This window comes from Actinia tenebrosa, unplaced genomic scaffold (genome assembly GCF_029948245.1).
Source record: "Actinia tenebrosa isolate PJP-AT-01 unplaced genomic scaffold, QUT_ActTen_1.0 PGA_scaffold15__27_contigs__length_11533743, whole genome shotgun sequence".
Lineage (NCBI taxonomy): Eukaryota > Metazoa > Cnidaria > Anthozoa > Actiniaria > Actiniidae > Actinia > Actinia tenebrosa.
In genome coordinates this window covers 7,234,415-7,253,722 of record NW_028292575.1, presented here as the reverse complement: position 1 = coordinate 7,253,722, position 19,308 = coordinate 7,234,415, and the positions used below count along the sequence as shown (strand labels likewise).

At 38.2% G+C, this 19,308-nt stretch overlaps 4 protein-coding genes across 8 annotated transcripts in view; 2 read left to right on the top strand and 2 right to left on the bottom strand.

Moving 5' to 3' along the window:
- The window catches only part of LOC116292968 (cellular tumor antigen p53), a 41,940-nt gene extending 24,945 nt beyond the window's left edge, over positions 1-16,995 (bottom strand). For all 4 annotated transcript variants that reach the window (XM_089030408.1, XM_089030407.1, XM_089030405.1 and 1 more), the window contains exon 1: positions 16,843-16,995. The gene's annotated coding sequence lies outside the window, so the exon portion shown is untranslated. The remainder of the gene's footprint in view (positions 1-16,842) is intronic.
- Positions 233-5,673, bottom strand: LOC148910980 (uncharacterized). 2 transcript variants are annotated; one of them, XM_089030403.1, is made up of 2 exons: positions 4,917-5,673; positions 233-3,849 (listed from the first exon to the last, which is right to left on the bottom strand). In XM_089030403.1, exon 2 carries the CDS (start codon positions 3,030-3,032, stop codon positions 1,731-1,733), a length of 1,302 nt encoding a protein of 433 aa, XP_088886529.1. In that variant the 5' UTR covers positions 3,033-3,849; positions 4,917-5,673; the 3' UTR covers positions 233-1,730. Both variants share the same exon structure in this region, with proteins under 2 accessions (XP_088886529.1, XP_088886530.1).
- Positions 5,769-8,075, top strand: LOC148910979 (uncharacterized). Its single transcript, XM_089030410.1, has one exon. The coding sequence runs from the start codon at positions 6,400-6,402 to the stop codon at positions 7,360-7,362; it is 963 nt and encodes a 320-aa protein (XP_088886536.1). The 5' UTR covers positions 5,769-6,399; the 3' UTR covers positions 7,363-8,075.
- On the top strand, positions 11,168-13,362 carry LOC148910978 (uncharacterized). The gene is made up of 5 exons (XM_089030409.1): positions 11,168-11,584; positions 11,946-12,019; positions 12,123-12,214; positions 12,548-12,657; positions 12,754-13,362. The coding sequence occupies exons 1-5, from the start codon at positions 11,204-11,206 to the stop codon at positions 13,132-13,134; spliced, it is 1,038 nt and encodes a 345-aa protein (XP_088886535.1). The 5' UTR covers positions 11,168-11,203; the 3' UTR covers positions 13,135-13,362.
- Positions 16,996-19,308: the final 2,313 nt, after the last annotated feature.

Below are 19,308 nucleotides of genomic sequence, written 5' to 3'. Positions count from 1 at the left end.
TAATGAATACTACACACCGACACACACAGATCAGCAGTCAGGGCTAGGCTGAGTGAAGGGCGCGGCGCTTTCAACCGAGGAACGTGACAGGCGATACTCCAGTTAACCTTGGCTTCTTTGTTGGATTCATAATCATTTTATAAGAACCGAAACGAAATACTTTTGCCTCTGGCGCTTAGATTTGTGACCGAAAACAAGACTCGTAGCTAACACTCAGATAAACACTCGACGAAATAATGGATTTGGTCATCATATGTCCACTTGGCAAATGTTGTGCAAATATGGTGCTCTATATTTGCCCATACATTTGCCTATGCAGGCAAAGGTCGGGGTAAATTTCTAATAAATTTGCCATTGCTTTGCCATACATCTGAACACATGGGTAAATATGTTATATATTTGCCCTTAGTTTAGACGCATTTATCCAGTGGGGATATATGATAACCGTTTTTGCCCTATATTTGCCCTATTGTCAAATGAAGGGCACATATGAAATCAACTTTGCACTAGGCTTTGCCCCATATTTACCTGGGGAGCAAATACAATACCCCAAAGTGAGTATATCCGATGTGAGGTTTCCGTTTCAATTCATTGCAATCAAAACTTTTCAAAACAAATCAATAATTTTTCAACTGAATTATAATGGATGTTGGCTTGTTTTTACGACTTACGAGGGGGGAGTGCATGCAGGTCCATCTCAGTCATATGTGTCAATTTTTTCTCCTAACGCATGACATCAATGTTGCGACCACATTAATTCAATCATTGTTTTGCTTTGATGTCATGAAGGAGAGGTTATATGCGTTGATACACACAGGAAAATACGCGGACGATGTATTTATAATATGCGTAAGTCGTATATGCGTTTTTTCCAGTGACAATAAGAAAACTCATTAACCCATTAACCTCATGAGCTGCATTTCAAACCGCTAACATCTGTAATATTATTTGAAGCATCAATTTTGTTTAGTCTAAACATATGAATTCATCTTTTTTATTGGCAATATATGCAATTTCATTCATAATTATTTTAATTCATCTAATTTTAAAGTCATCAAATAATTCATTCAATTTTCATTTTGACTATCTAGTTACTGATGCACAGTTCAAACAGTTTATTTTTGATAGCTTTGAATATTTTTCCTGGATGATACTTTACTGTCATCTCCATCATCCGTACAATTTACGTTGTAAAGGACAAACAATTAATACTCTTTCTTTGTCAATAACATCGTAAGCAGCAACAAACTGGCTGTGTATCCTTTGTATGGGTATGAATGTAGAGGGCCCTTCCATTTCAAACAAGTTTCTGCACCAAATTTCATGTGGTCTGCCAATCCTGTGTCTTTCTGGATGTCGCTGATACCATCGAACCTTTGCCATACACAATGATTCCTGCTTGCCATCAATTATGATGGTTTGTTTAAGAAAGAAATCGACAACACCGGGGCGCAAGTCAAATGAATCGGTCTCAATACTGCCACTATATTGGCCACACCAACTTGCAAGAATGAAGGAAGAACGTTCCAGTCTAGAGTCAGAGGACCCTAGCTTTGTCCCCGAATATCCAATGGTACTAACTCTCTCAAACGTATCGGTAACACATTCAATGACCGAGTGTTGAGGTAAAATTGTTTCATAAGCTTTAAAGAGATATTCTGTATAGTCATCATCAAGAACATCAATGGATCGAGGTGAAAAACATGAGTATGCATTCATATTGCTCCACTCTAGCAACGTAGTACTTGACCAACTGAAAGATTAAGTGTTGATGGTATTGATGGGATGCTTTCGCCAAGTGTTCCTACTTGTTGTGCCTCCTGAAGAAGTTGAAACACTGGTTGGAAAGTTTCTCGAAATCTCTCTGGTAAAGGGATATCTCTTAGTTCATGCTTTTGGAGAAATTTTCTCATGATTTGTATTTCAACAGATCTATTGTTAGTTCGAAACGCTCCTAAAATCCCATTGAAACGTTCGAAGCTGAAAAGCCAAAATGAATATACAGGCCCGTAATCTAAAATACATTGTTTGAGGTGCAGGTGTAGATGCATGTTTGGCGTAACACGTTCCTTTCCATATCTTTTTTCAAACGATTTACAAAATTCCACTAGGTAATCATGTCCTTCTTGTAGCTCTTCAGTTGTAATAAGTGGAGAGCAAAGGTGAAAGCAGGACAATACGAATAACCTCCACAGCTCCAAATCATCTGTTGGAACGATATTCCAAATGCAGAATACAGAATACAAGAGAGTCCATGTTTTCCACTGATCAGCAGTAAATCCTCCAAACGATGTTGATATCTTTTTCGGGAGACGCCCAATAAATGATGGTGCTTTGACGTCATCTACCTTTTCCTGGATTTTATTCAAATTTTCTTTAGAAACAATTGGCGTTTCAGCATTTAGCCATACATTTTTCATTAAATGTTTTGCTGTCCCTAAAAACAAATTGTGCATAGGATCAACAACATGGTAACGAGTACAATCGAAGTAAGGCAACTGTAAGAGTTCAGAATATCTTGTTCCAGTGGAAGTTTCAATTTGGTTTCGTTCATCAGCGGTTGTTGCATTGAGTATTTTCTGAGCCTCTCTTCGGTGCTCTTCATTTGTCCTTGGTGTATTGTCATCTTCGAAACCTGAAAAATTCATGCTACTAAAATCTCCGGGAAAAAATCTTGTGCACTTTGAGCACCCTCGGTGAGCAGTACATCCTAAGAAACCGCAAACTTTTCTTAGTGCAGGAATGTCACAAGCAATACAAAGGAGGGCAGCTCGAAAACATCTTGCTGTTCTACTCCCATGAGGCCGAACTTGGATGCCTTCGTGCCACAATAAGTTCAATTCGGCTACAAGTGGTTGTAAGTACGTATTGATATTCAATTTGGGCTCGTGTGGACCAGGTATTATCCCAACTATTATTACGTTTTCCTCTTTGTACCTTTCTTTTCTCGGAAGATTTAGGAGGACCATATATATGACTCCAACGCTATAGACACTGTGCTTAAAAGGCTGAAACCAGTCAACATTCAGCATAAAAGCATAATTATTAGGCTGGGCAAGGAAGGAGTGCTGTTAAAATATTGCCAATCTTTCCACACTTGGCCATCGTAAATATCAACTAAAATATCATCCGGTACATTCCGATTTCTCCAAATCTCACATTTTTGTACAAAGTCTGGTCGCTTAATAAAGTGAGTTAGAGTCTCTCTGATGCTTTTATAACAATAAACTTTACGTGGGTACAATTTCGTCTGTCCATTTTTCAAACGAATTTCCTTAAGCAATTCCGCTCCACAAGGTGTGCGGCGAAACAATTGACGGTGATTCGGAAAAGCAATGTGAGAACATGGTTTAGCAATGACACGCCCGAATCTTGTTGTTATGCAGTCTTGAAAACGGTATAGGGTGTCGCATTTCGGACAAACAACATACTCTGAATGCTTATCTTTAAAAGAAAGATAATTTTTCAAGAGTTTGAAGGAGCTCGGGAAAACCAATACTGCGGTTGGGAAAATGATTGGCGAAAGCTCACACAAAACCTGAAAAATCGCTTTAAAAAAGGCGAGGAGAATATCAATGCCTCGGTCTGGTACAGAAAAGTATGCAGACCAAAAGCACACAAACAAGGCAATCTAGTTAATAAGGGTCACTCGGGAACTTGCTTCGACGGCAACGCTTATTTCTGCACTAGATTGTTCAAAATCTCTTTCTAGGTCTTCGATATCAATATCCCAAGTTTCAACCAATCTCCTTCTTTCATTTCCTCTTATCTCTTCATGGTCAGATTCACTGTCCGACTTGTCATCCCAAAACACTTGATCTTCTTCCTCAAAGTTATATATTCCGTCTCCTTTAAACATAAGCAAATACGATGTATTTTATTCATTCGGCATTGTATAACTGCAACATAGTATAAGATAAAGTCTGAAACCATTATAATACTAGAAAAAAAATGTCAGTAAAAAAAACCTCATGGGCTAAGGGACCGGACATTATTTAAGTTGGGGGGGGGGGGGGGGGGGGGGGGAGAAAAAATTGGGGGGGGGGGGGGCCCTGAAATTTTTGCTAGTGAAAAATGGGGGGTCTTGGAATTTAAAAATGACTTTTAGGGAAAATTTTTAAATTTTTTACTACAATCCATGGGGGGTTTTCAATAAACTTGGATGCCTTCAAAGGGGGGGCCTTGAAATTTTTTTGCCTCACTGACAATTTCTCCTCCACCCCCCCCCCCCCACTCCCCTCCCCCCCTCCAACTTAAATAATGACCGGTCCCTAAATGCATAATTTTGACCCAAATTTTGCTCTGAAAATAAATGATTTCCATTGAAAATAAAATATAAATTTCTAAGTCAGCAAAACAACAATTTATAATTCGTGAAAGAAAAATGATAAATCGAAAATAAAAAACCCAAGAGACATATTAAATAAATTACTTATAATTGTATTTCTCTAACTTGACAAACATGTTTTGCCGGATACCATGCTATCTCAGGATGACCACAGTCATGAATTGATTTGGAGACGAAAATGTACAGCAATATCCATTTGAACATAGTAAATTCTTTTTGGCGTTTTAAATGAGTTATCTCTAGCTATGATTTTATAAACTCTTTGAATGAACCTTTCTGAATGAACACTGAGGTTTTAATGGCAACCATAAGCCGATTACTTAATAATGCACCCTTCTTAAAAGTAACGGTGAAAACGAGGCTAAGATAGAAATAGAAAAGAATCATTTGTACCTCTAACTTAATCTCGCTTCAATAACACTAATGCTTGGTAGTAAATCCAATAGGGGAGCTAGATCATGTGCAAATCAGCCGCTTGTTAAAGATTCAGTCTTTTATCTATGCAGTTTGACTTTATCATTTAAAGATTATATAATCTAATCATCAAATAAACGTATAACATCAATACCTTTTTGTGAAGTAGCTGGTAAGAATTCGTCACTTGATGGTTGGTTTGTATTTGGCACATCAGAGGAGTCTTGATCAGTTTGGTCCAAAACGTTTATCTCGCTGTAGTCATTAGAAGAAGTGTCGTTCTGGCCGTCAATCTCGTGAGTGAAAATACTATCATTTGAGTCTTCGTCGTCATTCCGCTGTAATTGCCATTGATTTGTTAAAGGATCATAAAATTCTTCTTTGTGACGGCAAAATACTCTGTAATGTAAATCTTCGTTACAATGAAAGCAATGATAACGCTTTGACATCGCAGAAGACATTTTGTTTTCCAGAACTATATAATTAAAAAGACGTTGTGTATCATTGGGATAATTACTCAAAATCCAAGCATTTTGAATGGCTAACAGCCATATTCCAGCGTAATAAAGTTCCACGTCCATCAACCACATGCCATTGGACAAAAGCACGCCGGATCTTTATTACCGCGCCCTTTTCCTTAGAGCTGTCACTGTTGGCGGCAGATAATGGTACGATGGTTTTAGAGCTAGAAGCTAATCAAGTTTATTGCAATGATATTTCGTGAATCTAGGCTTTAGAAAAAATTTCATAACTTTATAAAATGGAGCAAATAGCTTTAAGATAATAGATATATTACTTAACATGAATCCTGGATACAACTTCAGCATTTTTATAAGACAGTTATTCCTTTTTTTATTATTAGACTTCATTATATGAACGTATATGTCATCACAAGTCACGTGATACGCCGTGATAGATAGGGGGTAGATTTGTTCAGTGGATGTACTTATTCTCGGTTTTCACCCACGTGACTTGGTGCATGACAACGGTTGCTAACCGCCATATTGGTGCACAACATAGTGTAAACAAAAGAGATTCATCACAATCGAGCGACTAAAAGTCAATATTTTCAGCACATTTTCTATAATGGTTCTTTGTTTAATGGTAAATTGTCATACCAGGAGTGTTCGTGATAAGGGAATTTCCCTCTTTCGTGTTCCATCGGTTAGAAAAAGTCAAGGAGAGGAGGCAGAAGAGCTGTCGATTGAACGACGTAGAAAGTGGTTGGCCGCCATTAGCCATTAGTAGGGTTGGGTTATCCGAAGAAATCATCAACAGTGGGAGAATTTGCAGCCGTCACTTCGTTTCTGGAAAACCTGCTGCCAATTGGGATAAGTTTAACGTCGATTGGGTGCCTACATTAAATTTGGAAGAGACAACAGGAAAGAGCATTGTTCGAGTCAGCTGCAAAGGTAGCGAAACTGGATGAAGAAGGCGCTACAATCGACAATATTTCTTTTGACTCTCCTTCTTTAACTGAGGAAATCAGCCAGATCGCAAATGACCTTCAATCAGCGAGTGATAAATCAAAGTCGCACTGCCAAGATGGCGATTTATTGGACGGGATTACTTCGAAGCTGGAGGAACTTTGTAAGATCACTGACTCTAGCACACAAACAAACGAAGTTAATCCAGAAATGACCGAGTCAAGCACACAAACTGAGGAGTTAGATTATATGTTTTCTCAGCCAAAGAAAGCCCCTTTCGATCGCGAAGATATGCTGGAAGATGGGAAGGTACTATTTTACACTGGATTGCCTTCAGCTACTATTTTACAAGCTGTATATGAACATGTAGCCCCTCATGTGGCAAGAAAGTCGTTGAGCTTAACGAAGTTCCAGGAACTTGTCATGGTCTTGATGAAACTCCGACTTAATGTGCCATACTTGGATCTTGCATACCGTTTTGAAGTGTCTGCACCAACTGTCTCCAGGATATTTTTTACCTGGATAACAATCATGGACATACGACTCTCTCAACTAATATATTGGCCTGAGCGGGATGAACTATGGAGAACAATGCCTCAATGCTTCGAGTTTTCGTTTGGAAAGAAGACAACAGTGATTATTGATTGTTTTGAGGTCTTCATAGAAAGGCCTACCAACCTGCTGGCAAGAGCCCAGACCTTCAGCTCCTACAAACACCACAACACTGTAAAGGTATTAATTGGAATCACTCCACAAGGCACCATTTCCTTTGTATCAAAGGCCTGGGGTGGCAGAACATCTGATAAGCTCCTCACTGAAAACTGTGGTATTTTAAATAAACTTGTGCCTGGTGATCTAGTAATGGCCGACAGGGGATTTACAGTTCATGAAAGTGTGGCATTCAAGAGAGCAGAGCTTGTTATACCAGCGTTTACTAAGGGGAAGAGCCAGCTGGACCCCATCGATGTTGAGAACACCCGAGGAATTGCAAATGTCAGAATTCATGTGGAGAGGGTAATCGGTTTGCTGAGGTGCAAGTACACAATTCTGAAAGGGACACTGAGCACTGACTTTCTCATGAGCAATAAGGAACAGGTACCAGTCATTGATATCATTTTAAGGGTGTGTTCTGGTCTTGTTAACCTTTGTCCACCAATCATTCCATTTGACTAGATTATAAACATACTAATTATTACCAAAATTTAAGAATTTGAATTTATTTATAAAGATAAAAATGAAATACCAGGATATTCTTGTATTCAAAATGTCATAATGTATTGGTGACACAAGAAATATTTTTCTGCTTTGTTCCTGTCAGAGTAGCTATTTTATTTTTGGACATTGCTGATGAAAACTAGTGTATCTTAATTGTTTATTATTAATTCTCAAATTTACTACTATTTTGTTGCATTTAAAGCACAATAGAATGTAGTGGTCTTTTGTATCACCTATTTCAAAAAAACAGTTGTCACTGCCAAAGGCAATAGTCGATTCGAAGGTGTAATATATGAAAATAAACGCAAATAATCAAAGCCTTTAAAGTTCTTTCAGGCTACAAACAACACTGGATATCTCAAAACTCATTAAACAAAAAACAAAAAAAAAAACAAGTGATTGTTGGAACTATGAATAACCTATCACCTTTCTCCTTTAGCGATGACAACCTTTCTTAAATGAAATAGGTGTATAGATATGTTTTTGTGTAATGAATATTCTAGTGGATCGAAACCAACTGTTATTTGCTAAATAGCTACTATGATTATTAACAACTTTGTATTTCTTTCATGGTATTAATGCATTTGCTCTTCTAAAACAACATTACTGTTTCAAATAAAGAGTAGATGATGGCTAGTGAACACTAGCGTGTTCTAAACACATATTCTAAACTGATGGAAACATTGTAATTTTACCAATTTCCAAACACTGAGCCAGATGTGGGCACATTTTGGGTATGTCAAATGTAAAGTCTCGTGGGCTGAAACCATAAACCAGACACGTAGCAAATGCTATGGCAAAGATTCCACAGTCACTCCCATTCAGTTGTTGCTGGACTGTTACATTTTCTATGCCTACATAGCTGTCTGCCATTAAACTCTCTACCTGTTCTTCAACCTCTTTGGCAATGATATCATGGTAGAGACTATCATAAAGGTTGACCATGCCTGGTCTACATCCAATAGAGCTTATACAGACCCAGTGCATATGTCCTGTATGTAATATTTGAACAAATTCTGAAGTGACAACATCAAAGTTCCTAATGGGGCCAAGGGTTGTTTTTTGAAAGCTCTCTATCAGAGGATTGACTTTCTGTAGATGTACTTGTGCTTTCTGAATTATTGTACAGTCCAGCCATCCAGTAGGTGAATTAATGATGTCAAAATGACTGTCATTGAGGCTACCAAGGGAAGCCCTCTTGTCTAAAACCCCTTTAGTCACTTGTGTTATTTTGACATCCGATTCATCATCACTGGAATCAATAATTGATGAATAACTAGTAGATACAGCACTAGCATTATTACCAATGATTGTACTTTCCTTTTTGTCCAATTTAGCTGCTTGCATTTGTGGAATACTGTTTTCACATTTTAATTGGCTTGTTGATGCAGCACTAACAGTGTTGGCTTTTGAAGAAGAAGAACAAGTGGTAGGACCAATAGAACTAGATGCAGTTACTTTGGCTGCTTGAGACACCTTGCAATTGCTGCACACCCACGTAGTTTGACTATTGTTAGGCATTCTTTTATAGTCCAGACACTGGAGATGGAAAAACTTTCCATTTTGGCAATTTTCACTGTGACATTTGAGAAGCCTTTCATTCATCATTGGTGATGAGCCACATACACAAATACTGTCCAGTTTCAAAGCTTGATCATTATGTGTGCACTTAGTAGAACTTGGCTTTGGTGCTTTTCTTGGCTTTTTGCATTGAAATTCTGCTAGCAAGCGGCAGTTAGGACAGTACCAAACATCAAGGACTGAATCTGATAAATGCAAACATGTCTGGTGAAATTCCTTTATTAGGCACTTTGGGTTACTGCAGTGAATAGTTCTTCCTTGAGAAGGCATTCCACAGTAACAAATACCAGAGGACTTGTTTGCTGGTTTTATTTCAGGTAAGTGCTGTTTTCTTGTATACCATCGAGCAAGAATCTCAGGTAGTATGCATGTCTGCCATACTTTTGTAACTTTGGGAACGATAGCTTCCCAGTGACTTGTTTCTGGGAGAATTCTTTCAATGAAGACTTGAGGTTTGTTTTCGCTGAATGCACACACGACAAAGTCACAAAATTGGCGACCAGTTATAGACAATTGTTGCTGCACTTGGTAATAATACTGGTGCTTTCTCTTTAGTCGAAATATTCCATTCACTTTCTCTAGGCAAGAACTTTTCTTAAGCACATAACTTTCAAAGTCCCAGTTTTCAATAATGTAAGGGCACTTTACTTCTCCACACCCATCACCACAACAGGAGCAGGAACAGAGGAAATCAGGTGTTGCATGCATCCAGGGATGTTGCTTATCAATGAAAACTCCACACTTTATCAGTACAAAATCTTTGTGGTTTGCAGACATGAGATGGTTGTAAGTCTCTATGGCTTTGCCTTCATTTTTGATTCCATGATTGATTGCTTTAGATTGCACACTAAACAACTGTGGATAGCAAATGTTTTTAATAAGTGAGATAGATGGTTGGTCAGGATTTGTATTGGCAACAGAATAACTCATTGAAGCCCCAACACGACCAGCTCTATGTTTAAAAAACGCAGTTCCTTTTGATTGATCCCTTGTTTCCTGTTCTATTAATTCTATCTCGGAATCAGAAAGAGATAGTTCGACTTTGCAGCACTTTTGTAACAGCTCTGGGTAGTTCAGCTTCAGATTCTCATGATTGTAAAGGGATGGTATCGTTAGAACACGCCGACTTTTTAGTACAAATTGATCAGCATAAGGAGCCACTAGAGAAAGAATGACAGGCTTTTTTTGGCTCTCATTTAGTTTTGCAAAGAAGGTTTTCATATCCGTTTCTGTAGGGGTGACATTTGGGACGGACTTCGTTTTCCCTACCGGAGTGCTAGTCGAAGGTTGTACACCATCAATTTTAACGTCTAATTCATCTTTCAACTTTCGAGCTGATTTAAAATTGATGTCTTCAACTTGAGCGTACGGTACTTCGTTTACGTAAGTTGGGAGTAGCCACGTACATTTCACTTCTGTGCAGGCCAACTTTCCATGTATACGATTCCACGCCTCAATATAGAACAGTACGCTCCCTACATGAGAGCAGCACTCTGCTAGACCTGCTTTGCAACCAAGGCAGTGGGCAGATATTATCGTTCCTTCTCCATTAGCGATAATCCAAATTGGTATTGGCGGTTCATTCATTCGCTGCGAATGACGAACTTTTCCTAACACCACGAACTTATTTCCAATGGCTTTTCCTTGAACGCTCGTTATGAAGCCCGATACCATTTGATTGTAACTCTCTAGACTCTTGAAAGCCTTGAACTGCCTTAAAGTATAGAAGCTGGTTTCCAGCACAAGATAAGAGAGAAGATCGGTGGCTTCGATCGGTGGCAGACATTCTGCATCTAACTTCTCGCCTTGTAAACACGCGGGGTCGACTCCAATACCTTCGATTTTTTTTAAATATCTCGTTCGAATGTGATTTTCAAGCTTTTTGGCGTATTCAGATAAGACAATTGAAGAGGTATCTTCAATTCTTTTCTGTTCTTGGGTTTCGTTTTTTGAAATATCGACGAGTAAATCCTCGGACATCGCATAATTCGAATCAAAACATAAGCGCACGTGTGTGATTTGACATATGCTAATGAGCTTCCTGTGCACCAATATGGCGGACACTAAGTTTTAATCCGCTCGTGACGTCACGTGAAAACCGAGAATTCGTTCATTCGCCTTTTGGTCACAAACAGGTAACAAACTCTGTCGGTCATCTAGTTTCCCGCACATTCTATATCTTTGCTTATAAATTGCGTTCATTCGTCGCGATCAAAAAATGGGAAGAACATCTACACCTTTACCAGGACGCCCAATGCCAATCTATTCTGTTACTGCAACTACCAGTACAAGCAGTACGAGTAGACATACTGAAAATGGCGCCAATTCTCAAAGGCTTAATATACTTATTCCCTCTGTCCCTGGTGGTAACGAGGATGTGCTAAGAGAACACAGAAATCGCCTATTGCAAGCAACAAGCGAGAATGAGAACGTTGACCCCGACAGCGAAAAAGAAGAAATTTCTTCAAATTTCGAAACGATTGTAAAACAGTTTAAAGAACTGCAAGAACAAAACCGCCAAATACTAGCGGCCTTAAAAGAAAGCCAGCAGAATAAGGACAACAGCAAGACCAAGATTACTGTCTCAAAGGCTGTTGCAGTAAGTAAAGTGGCAATATTTAAAAAAGCAAGCTATTTTTATTGATAATTTTACTGGGAATTCTTGGCGCGAAGAGTAGTTGGTATAATTATGTAGCGGTATAATTTATGCAATACTAAAATTGGCGGGAAACCCGCCATGGCAGTGGTTAATGCTACCAAACTTTACTATTGATTTCCAATAACAAGACACTGAATGATAATGATAATTTCCTTTTTTGTAAAGGAATTGATTTGATTTCGATTTTTTCCCCAATATTATACAATCACAGCCATAAAAATAATGAAAACATTATTACTATGTCTAAGAATAACTTAAGGTACATCTTATGATTTTAATGAATTATATTATGTTATTACAGTCTGAAGTACGCTTGGTAGCAAAGAAATTACGGGACAGGGAAGAAAACCCTCTTATATGGGATTTTACTAAAGCGTAAGTATGAAAATTTAATAAAAATGATATTGTCTGAATCATCCATAGTTACTTTCCATATTAAGTTTCCACTTACCACTCAAATATGGTATTTCCTAATTAGTTTCAGAGATGACGTCAACGAACAGATTAATAACGCAATAAGGGATAGAGTTCTGAATGTTCATAAGGATGTCTCTGCCGTCGAGTTAGAAGGTATTTATGTATTTTATATTACGAAGTGCGAAAGGCCTTATGCACCTATCAAAGTTAACCCGGGGGGGAGGGGTGAGGACAAAGGATGGGGGTGGTGGTCGGGGGGGGGGGGGGGAGGGGGTAACGAAATCCTTTTAGAAATATTCAAATGCCGAAGGGAGGGGAAGCAGTTTGAAATAAAATAACATGGGAAAAAAAAAAAAAAAAAAACGAAACAAAACAAAACAAAGAAAAAACAAATGGATGCTAAAGGAGTAATTGTCGGCCAAATGCCAACATTTCTAACAAATTTTGTATCAAGTTTTAATATATGGGTACTTGATATAATTTCAGCTGCCCTTAAAAGTCACTTTCTGACGAGGAGAAAGAGAAACAAAAGAGAGCGTTCAGGGGCCCTTGGAAGGCATCAAAAGATGCAGCGGAAAACACAAAGAAAACAAAATGTGAGTAAACTGAATTTGCAACGATTATGACTTTGTTTAATAAGAAACTTTGACTGACGGTGTTTTTTTTTTTTTCTTTTTTCTTTTTTCTTTTAGCTCCTAAAATCCAGATCCAAGGCAGCGGACTTGTCAACCTCGCTATCACCAGGGGACAAAGAGAAAGTCAAGGCAATTATGAAACTGGAGTATATGTCATCAGAGGAGTCGATGTCAGAGGCGGATGACCAGGCTGATGACGATACAGCGGACAGTGGCTCTGATAACGAAGGGGGCCCTACTAAGCAGAGTAAAGTTTTAATAAAACACCCTCTGGCATGGAAAAGCCCCCTAGCTAACCAGTTCATGGAAAGCATGGACCGAAAAGCAAAAAGGAGGCTGTCAGAGCGCAGTCTCACCATGCTTTTGAAGTGGAAAATCGGAGAGCCGTCAAGACGCCCAACGCTATCTGGAGGTCCCGAATGGGCATTGAGAGCCTAAAGGTTTTTATCAAATCAAGGGCACTGGGACACCGAACGTGGTTGGGGTTTCTACGAGTTTTATGAATTAAATCTTGTGTCACTGTTCCTCCGTTCCTTTGGCCTGATTTCTAGGGTTTTCGTTCTTCTTTCGATTACTTGAACGTTATACTCGTTTACTTGAAGAAATCCAAAGGTCAAACGGTATAGCAGCGGCTATTTAAGCCTATTGACCTTTGGATTTCTTCAAGTAAACAAGTATAATGTTCAAATAATCGAAAGAAGAACGAAAACCCTAGAAATCAGGCCAAAGGAACGGAGGAACAGTGACACAAGATTTAATTCATAAAACTCGTAGAAACCCAACCACGTTCGGTGTCCTTAATTAAATTTTTGCAGTTATAAATGAAGTGTACTACTACAGAATATCTAAAAAGAATCGTACATAAGCCAAAGATCGATTGACAACTAAATATATTATGATCTTCTTTCACAAATTCTGTCACAAGATGAATCAAACACCTATAATTAATTTACAGAACTAGCATTTTCAATTAGTTGTAGTTAACAAATTGTTCATAGTTAATCAGTCGTCAAGAAAAGGAAATTCACAATAAAAATTTTTCAGTATGATTTATGTCTTTTTTCCTGCTTCTTAACATAGGTTAGCTATGTTTAAAGTATGAGGTGGTTGTCACGGCATATATCGTTTCTATTTTTTTTGGCCTGCCATAAGTGACAATAGCTGAAGACTGATAACATAGTTAAATTTAGCAAATATGATGAGCATAATTCAACTGAGCAAATATGGCTAAGACGCGCTGGTACATCTAAGGCATTAAGGGGGCATTAATCACATATACGGTCAGAGCATATCGCATGGTATATGTAAGGCATAAATCACATATACGGCCTGGAAAAATACAGGGTATATGTAAGGCATTAATCACATATACGACCTGGGCAAAGACAGGGTATACGTAAGGCATTAATCACATATACGGCCTGGGCAAACACAGGTTATATGTCAGGCATAAATCACATATACGACCTTGGAAAATACAGGGTATATGTAAGGCATGAATCACATATACGGCCTGGGGAAATACAGGGTATATGTAAGGCATAAATCACATATACGGCCTGGGCAAACACAGGGTATATGTAAGGCATAAATCACATATACGGCCTGGGAAAATACAGGGTATATGTAAGGCATAAATCACATATACGGCCTGGGGAAACACAGGGTATATGTAAGGCATAAATCACATATACGCCCTGGGCAAAGACAGGGTATATGTAAGGCATTAATCACATATACGGCCTGGGCAAACACAGGGTATATGTAAGGCATAAATCACATATACGGCCTGGGAAAATACAGGGTATATGTAAGGCATGAATCACATATACGGCCTGGGAAAATACAGGGTATATGTAAGGCATGAATCACATATACGACCTGGGAAAATACAGGGTATATGTAAGGCATGAATCACATATACGGCCTGGGGAAACACAGGGTATACGTAAGGCATAAAACACATATACGGGCTGGGCAAATACGTGCACATATCAAATGAGCATTTACTACCGGGTAAATGTATGGATGATATGATATCTGCTATATATTTGCCGTTTGGGATTTTACTGGGCCATACGGACTTTGCCATCTGTGCCCATGGGATAAATGTGTAGGTACATATCATATACAGTCATTGGGCAAATATTGTCTACTATTAGTCAAATATGATATTTGCCCATATATTTGTCTATATGTTTGCCTACATGACAAATCCATTTTTTCGTCGAGTGAAACTTTTGATCCGATCGCTGCAAGGAAACTGAGAAAGGAAACTCATAACCATTGGGACGCTAATTTGTCGATCTGGAATGCGGCGAATAGCTTTGTTTATGCGTCTCTAGTCTGCAGATTCAATTTTTTCTTTATTTTCAGTATCCTCCTTTTAAAGAAAATAAAAAAAACTCAAAATGTTCTTTTTCTTACTCATCTACCCTAGGTTGTTTATGGCTAAAAATTGACTTATCGAAACAGCTAAGCACTGCACAAGGAGCTCAAGTAAGCATTTGAGGTCATGGCACGGCGCGTTCATAGTAGTCATAGCGTGGAAGAAATTGCGTAGCTCAAAAAGCAGTGGCTTTTTCAAGGGCTAATTCCTTTCACGATTTTATGGCTTCGTTGCCCATGACTTATGTCCAAATATTTGAAATCCTCTAGCATTACTTTATCTGCATTGTAGCGATAATTAGTTATAACGGACCTGACAAGAACGGTTGACAAGAACCCATCCATAATAAGTCGGACAAATACTTCGAATGAATTCGAATCTTCAAACAAATCAAATAAACATAAACATGCAAATTTAATGCAATGACAAAGCGAAAAATGACTGCCAGGGTCGCCCCAGCAAGGCTATTATTTCAAATTGTATGTTTAGTTCAATAACAAGGAATTTAGCCTCATTGTTCGGCTAGGTTCTGGTCGGCCGGGTCTTAGTCCACTGATCAAATTTGAGATGAAATGCAGCATTGTTGGATACCTTTATGACACAATTACGCGCGCTGTATATAGCACTTGTAATCAATATATAATAAACGAGACAATGATTTTCATGTCTTATACCGGACAAATAAAAGAGGAGTAGTAATTATGAAGGCTACAACTTTGTGTGAAAAATACACTTCGGTAAAGCTCTGTAAAACTACGAAAATCGTTCTTGCTGAGCTGGCATAATTGACGGCTCGAAGCTGAAAATCAATACTTTTTATGTTTGAATCGAGATTCTCTCTTATTCACTCTTTTCTTGAAAGTTCTGACGTCCATTTGGTTCTTCCTCACTAGCAGGAGTTATTTTTAGTGAAATCTTCATGAATGTAGCAAGCATAAAAGCAGAATTCTATAACAATGATCGCAATGACTGAAACTAGAACACGGCTGCTGTCAAGGTCATCATCATAAACAGTTCAAAATTGTAAAAAATGCATGGACCGAAGACTTCATATGTGCCTTGCTTTTTGGAGAATAAAGTATAAGTAATTACAATATCCTAAACTGAGAATATTAAGCTTTTATATGGCTACCGAGACCGTCCAACTTGTCATCAATTGATGAACTCAGGAAGATGTTGCATGGTGTTCAGTTATCCTCAACAAATTGTGACTTAACTTCGTTTTATTAATCGTAGTTAAAACTATAGCCTTTCTTTTTTAATTGTTTTACCCAACGGATATTTGCTATTAACTGCAGAGACGGATTAGAGGCCTCGAAATAGTAGTTTTTTTTTTTTTATCGGACGACCGAACTTTACCAGGATTCACTTTCATTTTTGTTTTTAGTTATGTAAACTTTAAATGGCCTCAAAATTATACCTAAATAATTCTGGTTTCTATAAAAACTACGTTGATGAAATTAAAAGAAATTTAAAGGTAATTGAGCTGGAGGTTTGTCAGCAATTGCCGGAGATATTTTGATTCTTAAAACCAAGACTAAAGAAACAGGAAGTGGCAATTATAACGTCAACAGCCACTCACCAGTACAGGCACGAGTCGACAGTAATTCCTAGCTCAAGGGAGCCCACAAACATCGAAGATTTATGCACAATGACTTAAATAGATAATTACGGAATCTAATAATCATATCTAGAGGATAAATTTTAGGTGTATTTATGCAAAATTTCTTTGGTTAATACATAAAAGCGTAACTTACCGAAATTATCGTTGATTTTCAGTGATGAGTCTTGCTGGGCTCTCGAGTGGAAGCCGGAAATGATGTGCCTGATATGTATTGAGTCACTCTCTTTTAAAGCGGCCTGTCAATTTATTTTTGGCGCAGCTTTTTCTTGGAAGTGGAGACTGATTATGTCATCAATGAATTTATAATCAAATCAATATATCAGGTCTGGCTGGGGAAAAAGACAAAGAAAATAAGTAGTTGAAGTTAAATTGGAATGATACGTTTATGCCGATCGAGAAAGGAATACTTTTAACATGGAAGGAATGGCGAAAATGAGGAAGAAGACGGCGCTAGAGACTACTGAGGTATGAAGTGGATGAAAAGCAACTACGAGGAAGACAATGTCAAGGAAAAGGAAATTATGAAAGTGAAATGGACTGAATCAATCCTCGAGGACTTGCTTGTTCGCGATATGATATGAAAAAGTCGCGAATAAAAACGATATCAAGCTCTATACATGTGATAATCTCTATGAAACCCACAGACGGCCGGGGGAAAAGGGGATTTTGGGGGGAGAAATAACAGGATATACACGTCATTGTGGATGAATGTGTGGGTGGATGAGTGAATCATATGCATGAATAAATTGGGTGTGGATGGATGGATGGATGGATGGATGGATGGATGGATGGATGGATGGATGGATTCTTTTCCTTTTTGTCTTTCATCCCATCCCTTTCTTTTTGCTTTCTTTCTTTTGCAATTTTTTACCCATGATGATAGCGGTTTCCCCAAATTTTCAAATGGCCTTCTTGGCAAGTCAAACAAATAGATAAACCACAGGGACCCCGGTTCAATCGTGTGAAGTGTCGATTCTCGTCTACTAATTTGGTTCTGATCACGCGTTCCCTAAAGATGCAAACGTTTTACTTACAAAGACCGTAGTGCCGTATATTCCAGTGCAAATTCCCTTTAATTAAATTCGAATAATGCTTTGCATTTTCGTTAAAATTTGAAGGCAATGAATTCAGATCGTTAACTAGGTTCCAGACCTCCGCGGACAGTTTTCTGGTACCCAAATTGAGCTTATTTAAAGTAGATAGAAAATATAAGAAAATTTCCTTCGATATCTTAAATTTAATTATTTTTAGGATGTTTTATCCAGAGTATTGTGTCTGAGCGGAATATTACTCTCGTTTGATACGTTTATGACGTCACTAGAGTACTTCAGCCCTCACGACGCACGACGCAAGCCGCACAAAAAGCGCGCCAAAATTAATCTTCGTAATTAAATATGACAAAAATGTCCAAATTGATAACTTAAATCAATAAGATCTTCTCCCATGACTAAGAAATGAAAATAGAATAAATAAAATTCCCATCGCGTTTGTAAAATCAAATCAAGGGCATGCAATTTTACACCGGATCGAAGAGGCAGTTAATTCTGGATGAGAGCAAGAACCATACTGAAGGTTGGAAGTGGTACTTAATGGAGATGCTTTCTTACACAAGTTTGACAATAATTAGGGTTTAAAATATCACATTCTTGACAGGAAGGACAACAAGTTTGTTGAGTTAATCCCCTTGAGCTCAATCGCAGTTGGCTAAGTACACTTCCTTTCATATCAACCTCCTTTTTATGCGCGAGCGCGAAGTATGCAACTAAACCTATATTCGATGAATCGTAAGTTTTAGTTTCGCAAACCATGTTTAATTCCAAAAGCTACTTAATGTTTAGTCGAGAAGAAGTCAGCAGAGGTTTGGTTCTTATGCCGGATTGTTTTGGAGCCTCGATTTGGCATCATGAAAATATGACTCTAAAGCCCTACTCTACTGCTCATACTTGCCAGCTCCGCGTATCTAACCTATACTCAAAGTCACATCTACCAGTACGTTTGGAAGGTCCTGGTTTTAAAACAAACACGATTTACCGTCAGAACCATTTTTTCCCGCTCGCGCAAAAAACTTTATTACGATTTTTTGAGAATAGATTTCTTTAAACAAGGCCCGAACTTTGCGCAAAAAATTGTTATAACTATTGACAAGAGAGACTTAATGCAATAAATTTGCAATGGAAATCACGTTTGGCCTAACTAGCACTGTGAAACCGGCTCTGTTTAAAGCAGGCTGAAACCTTACCACCTTTGGGAATGTACGTTAAAGTGTTAGCTCAGTATGGCTAACGGAGAACGTTGTGCAGTTGCAAAAGGGTCTCGGATTTTGGGACTAAAGTAAAGAATTACTGCTCATACTTACCAAAGTATTTGGGTATCTATCTGTATTGTAGTACTCAATCTGCATGAAGCACAGAACGAGTGAGAAACGAATCACATGCAATATGTTGTGACAAACTTCCTATGCCTTTAGTTCACGCCGGGATATATATATATATATATATATATATATATATATACGACTGACAGAATCAGTCACTTTCGTCAGCGCAAATCCATATCGTCACGTACCGAGACAAATCTGCAACGAAATGAAAATATGGAG

Excerpts from the sequence above, each read along its gene's own strand:
- LOC148910978 (XM_089030409.1), top strand. The coding sequence starts at position 11,204 with ATGGGAAGAACATCTACACCTTTACCAGGACGCCCAATGCCAATCTAT. Across the intron at positions 11,585-11,945 it reads CTGTCTCAAAGGCTGTTGCA|TCTGAAGTACGCTTGGTAGC; the intron begins GTAAGTAAAGTG and ends ATGTTATTACAG. Across the intron at positions 12,215-12,547 it reads CTCTGCCGTCGAGTTAGAAG|CTGCCCTTAAAAGTCACTTT; the intron begins GTATTTATGTAT and ends ATATAATTTCAG.
- LOC148910979 (XM_089030410.1), top strand. The coding sequence starts at position 6,400 with ATGACCGAGTCAAGCACACAAACTGAGGAGTTAGATTATATGTTTTCT.
- LOC148910980 (XM_089030403.1), bottom strand. The coding sequence starts at position 3,032 with ATGCTGAATGTTGACTGGTTTCAGCCTTTTAAGCACAGTGTCTATAGC.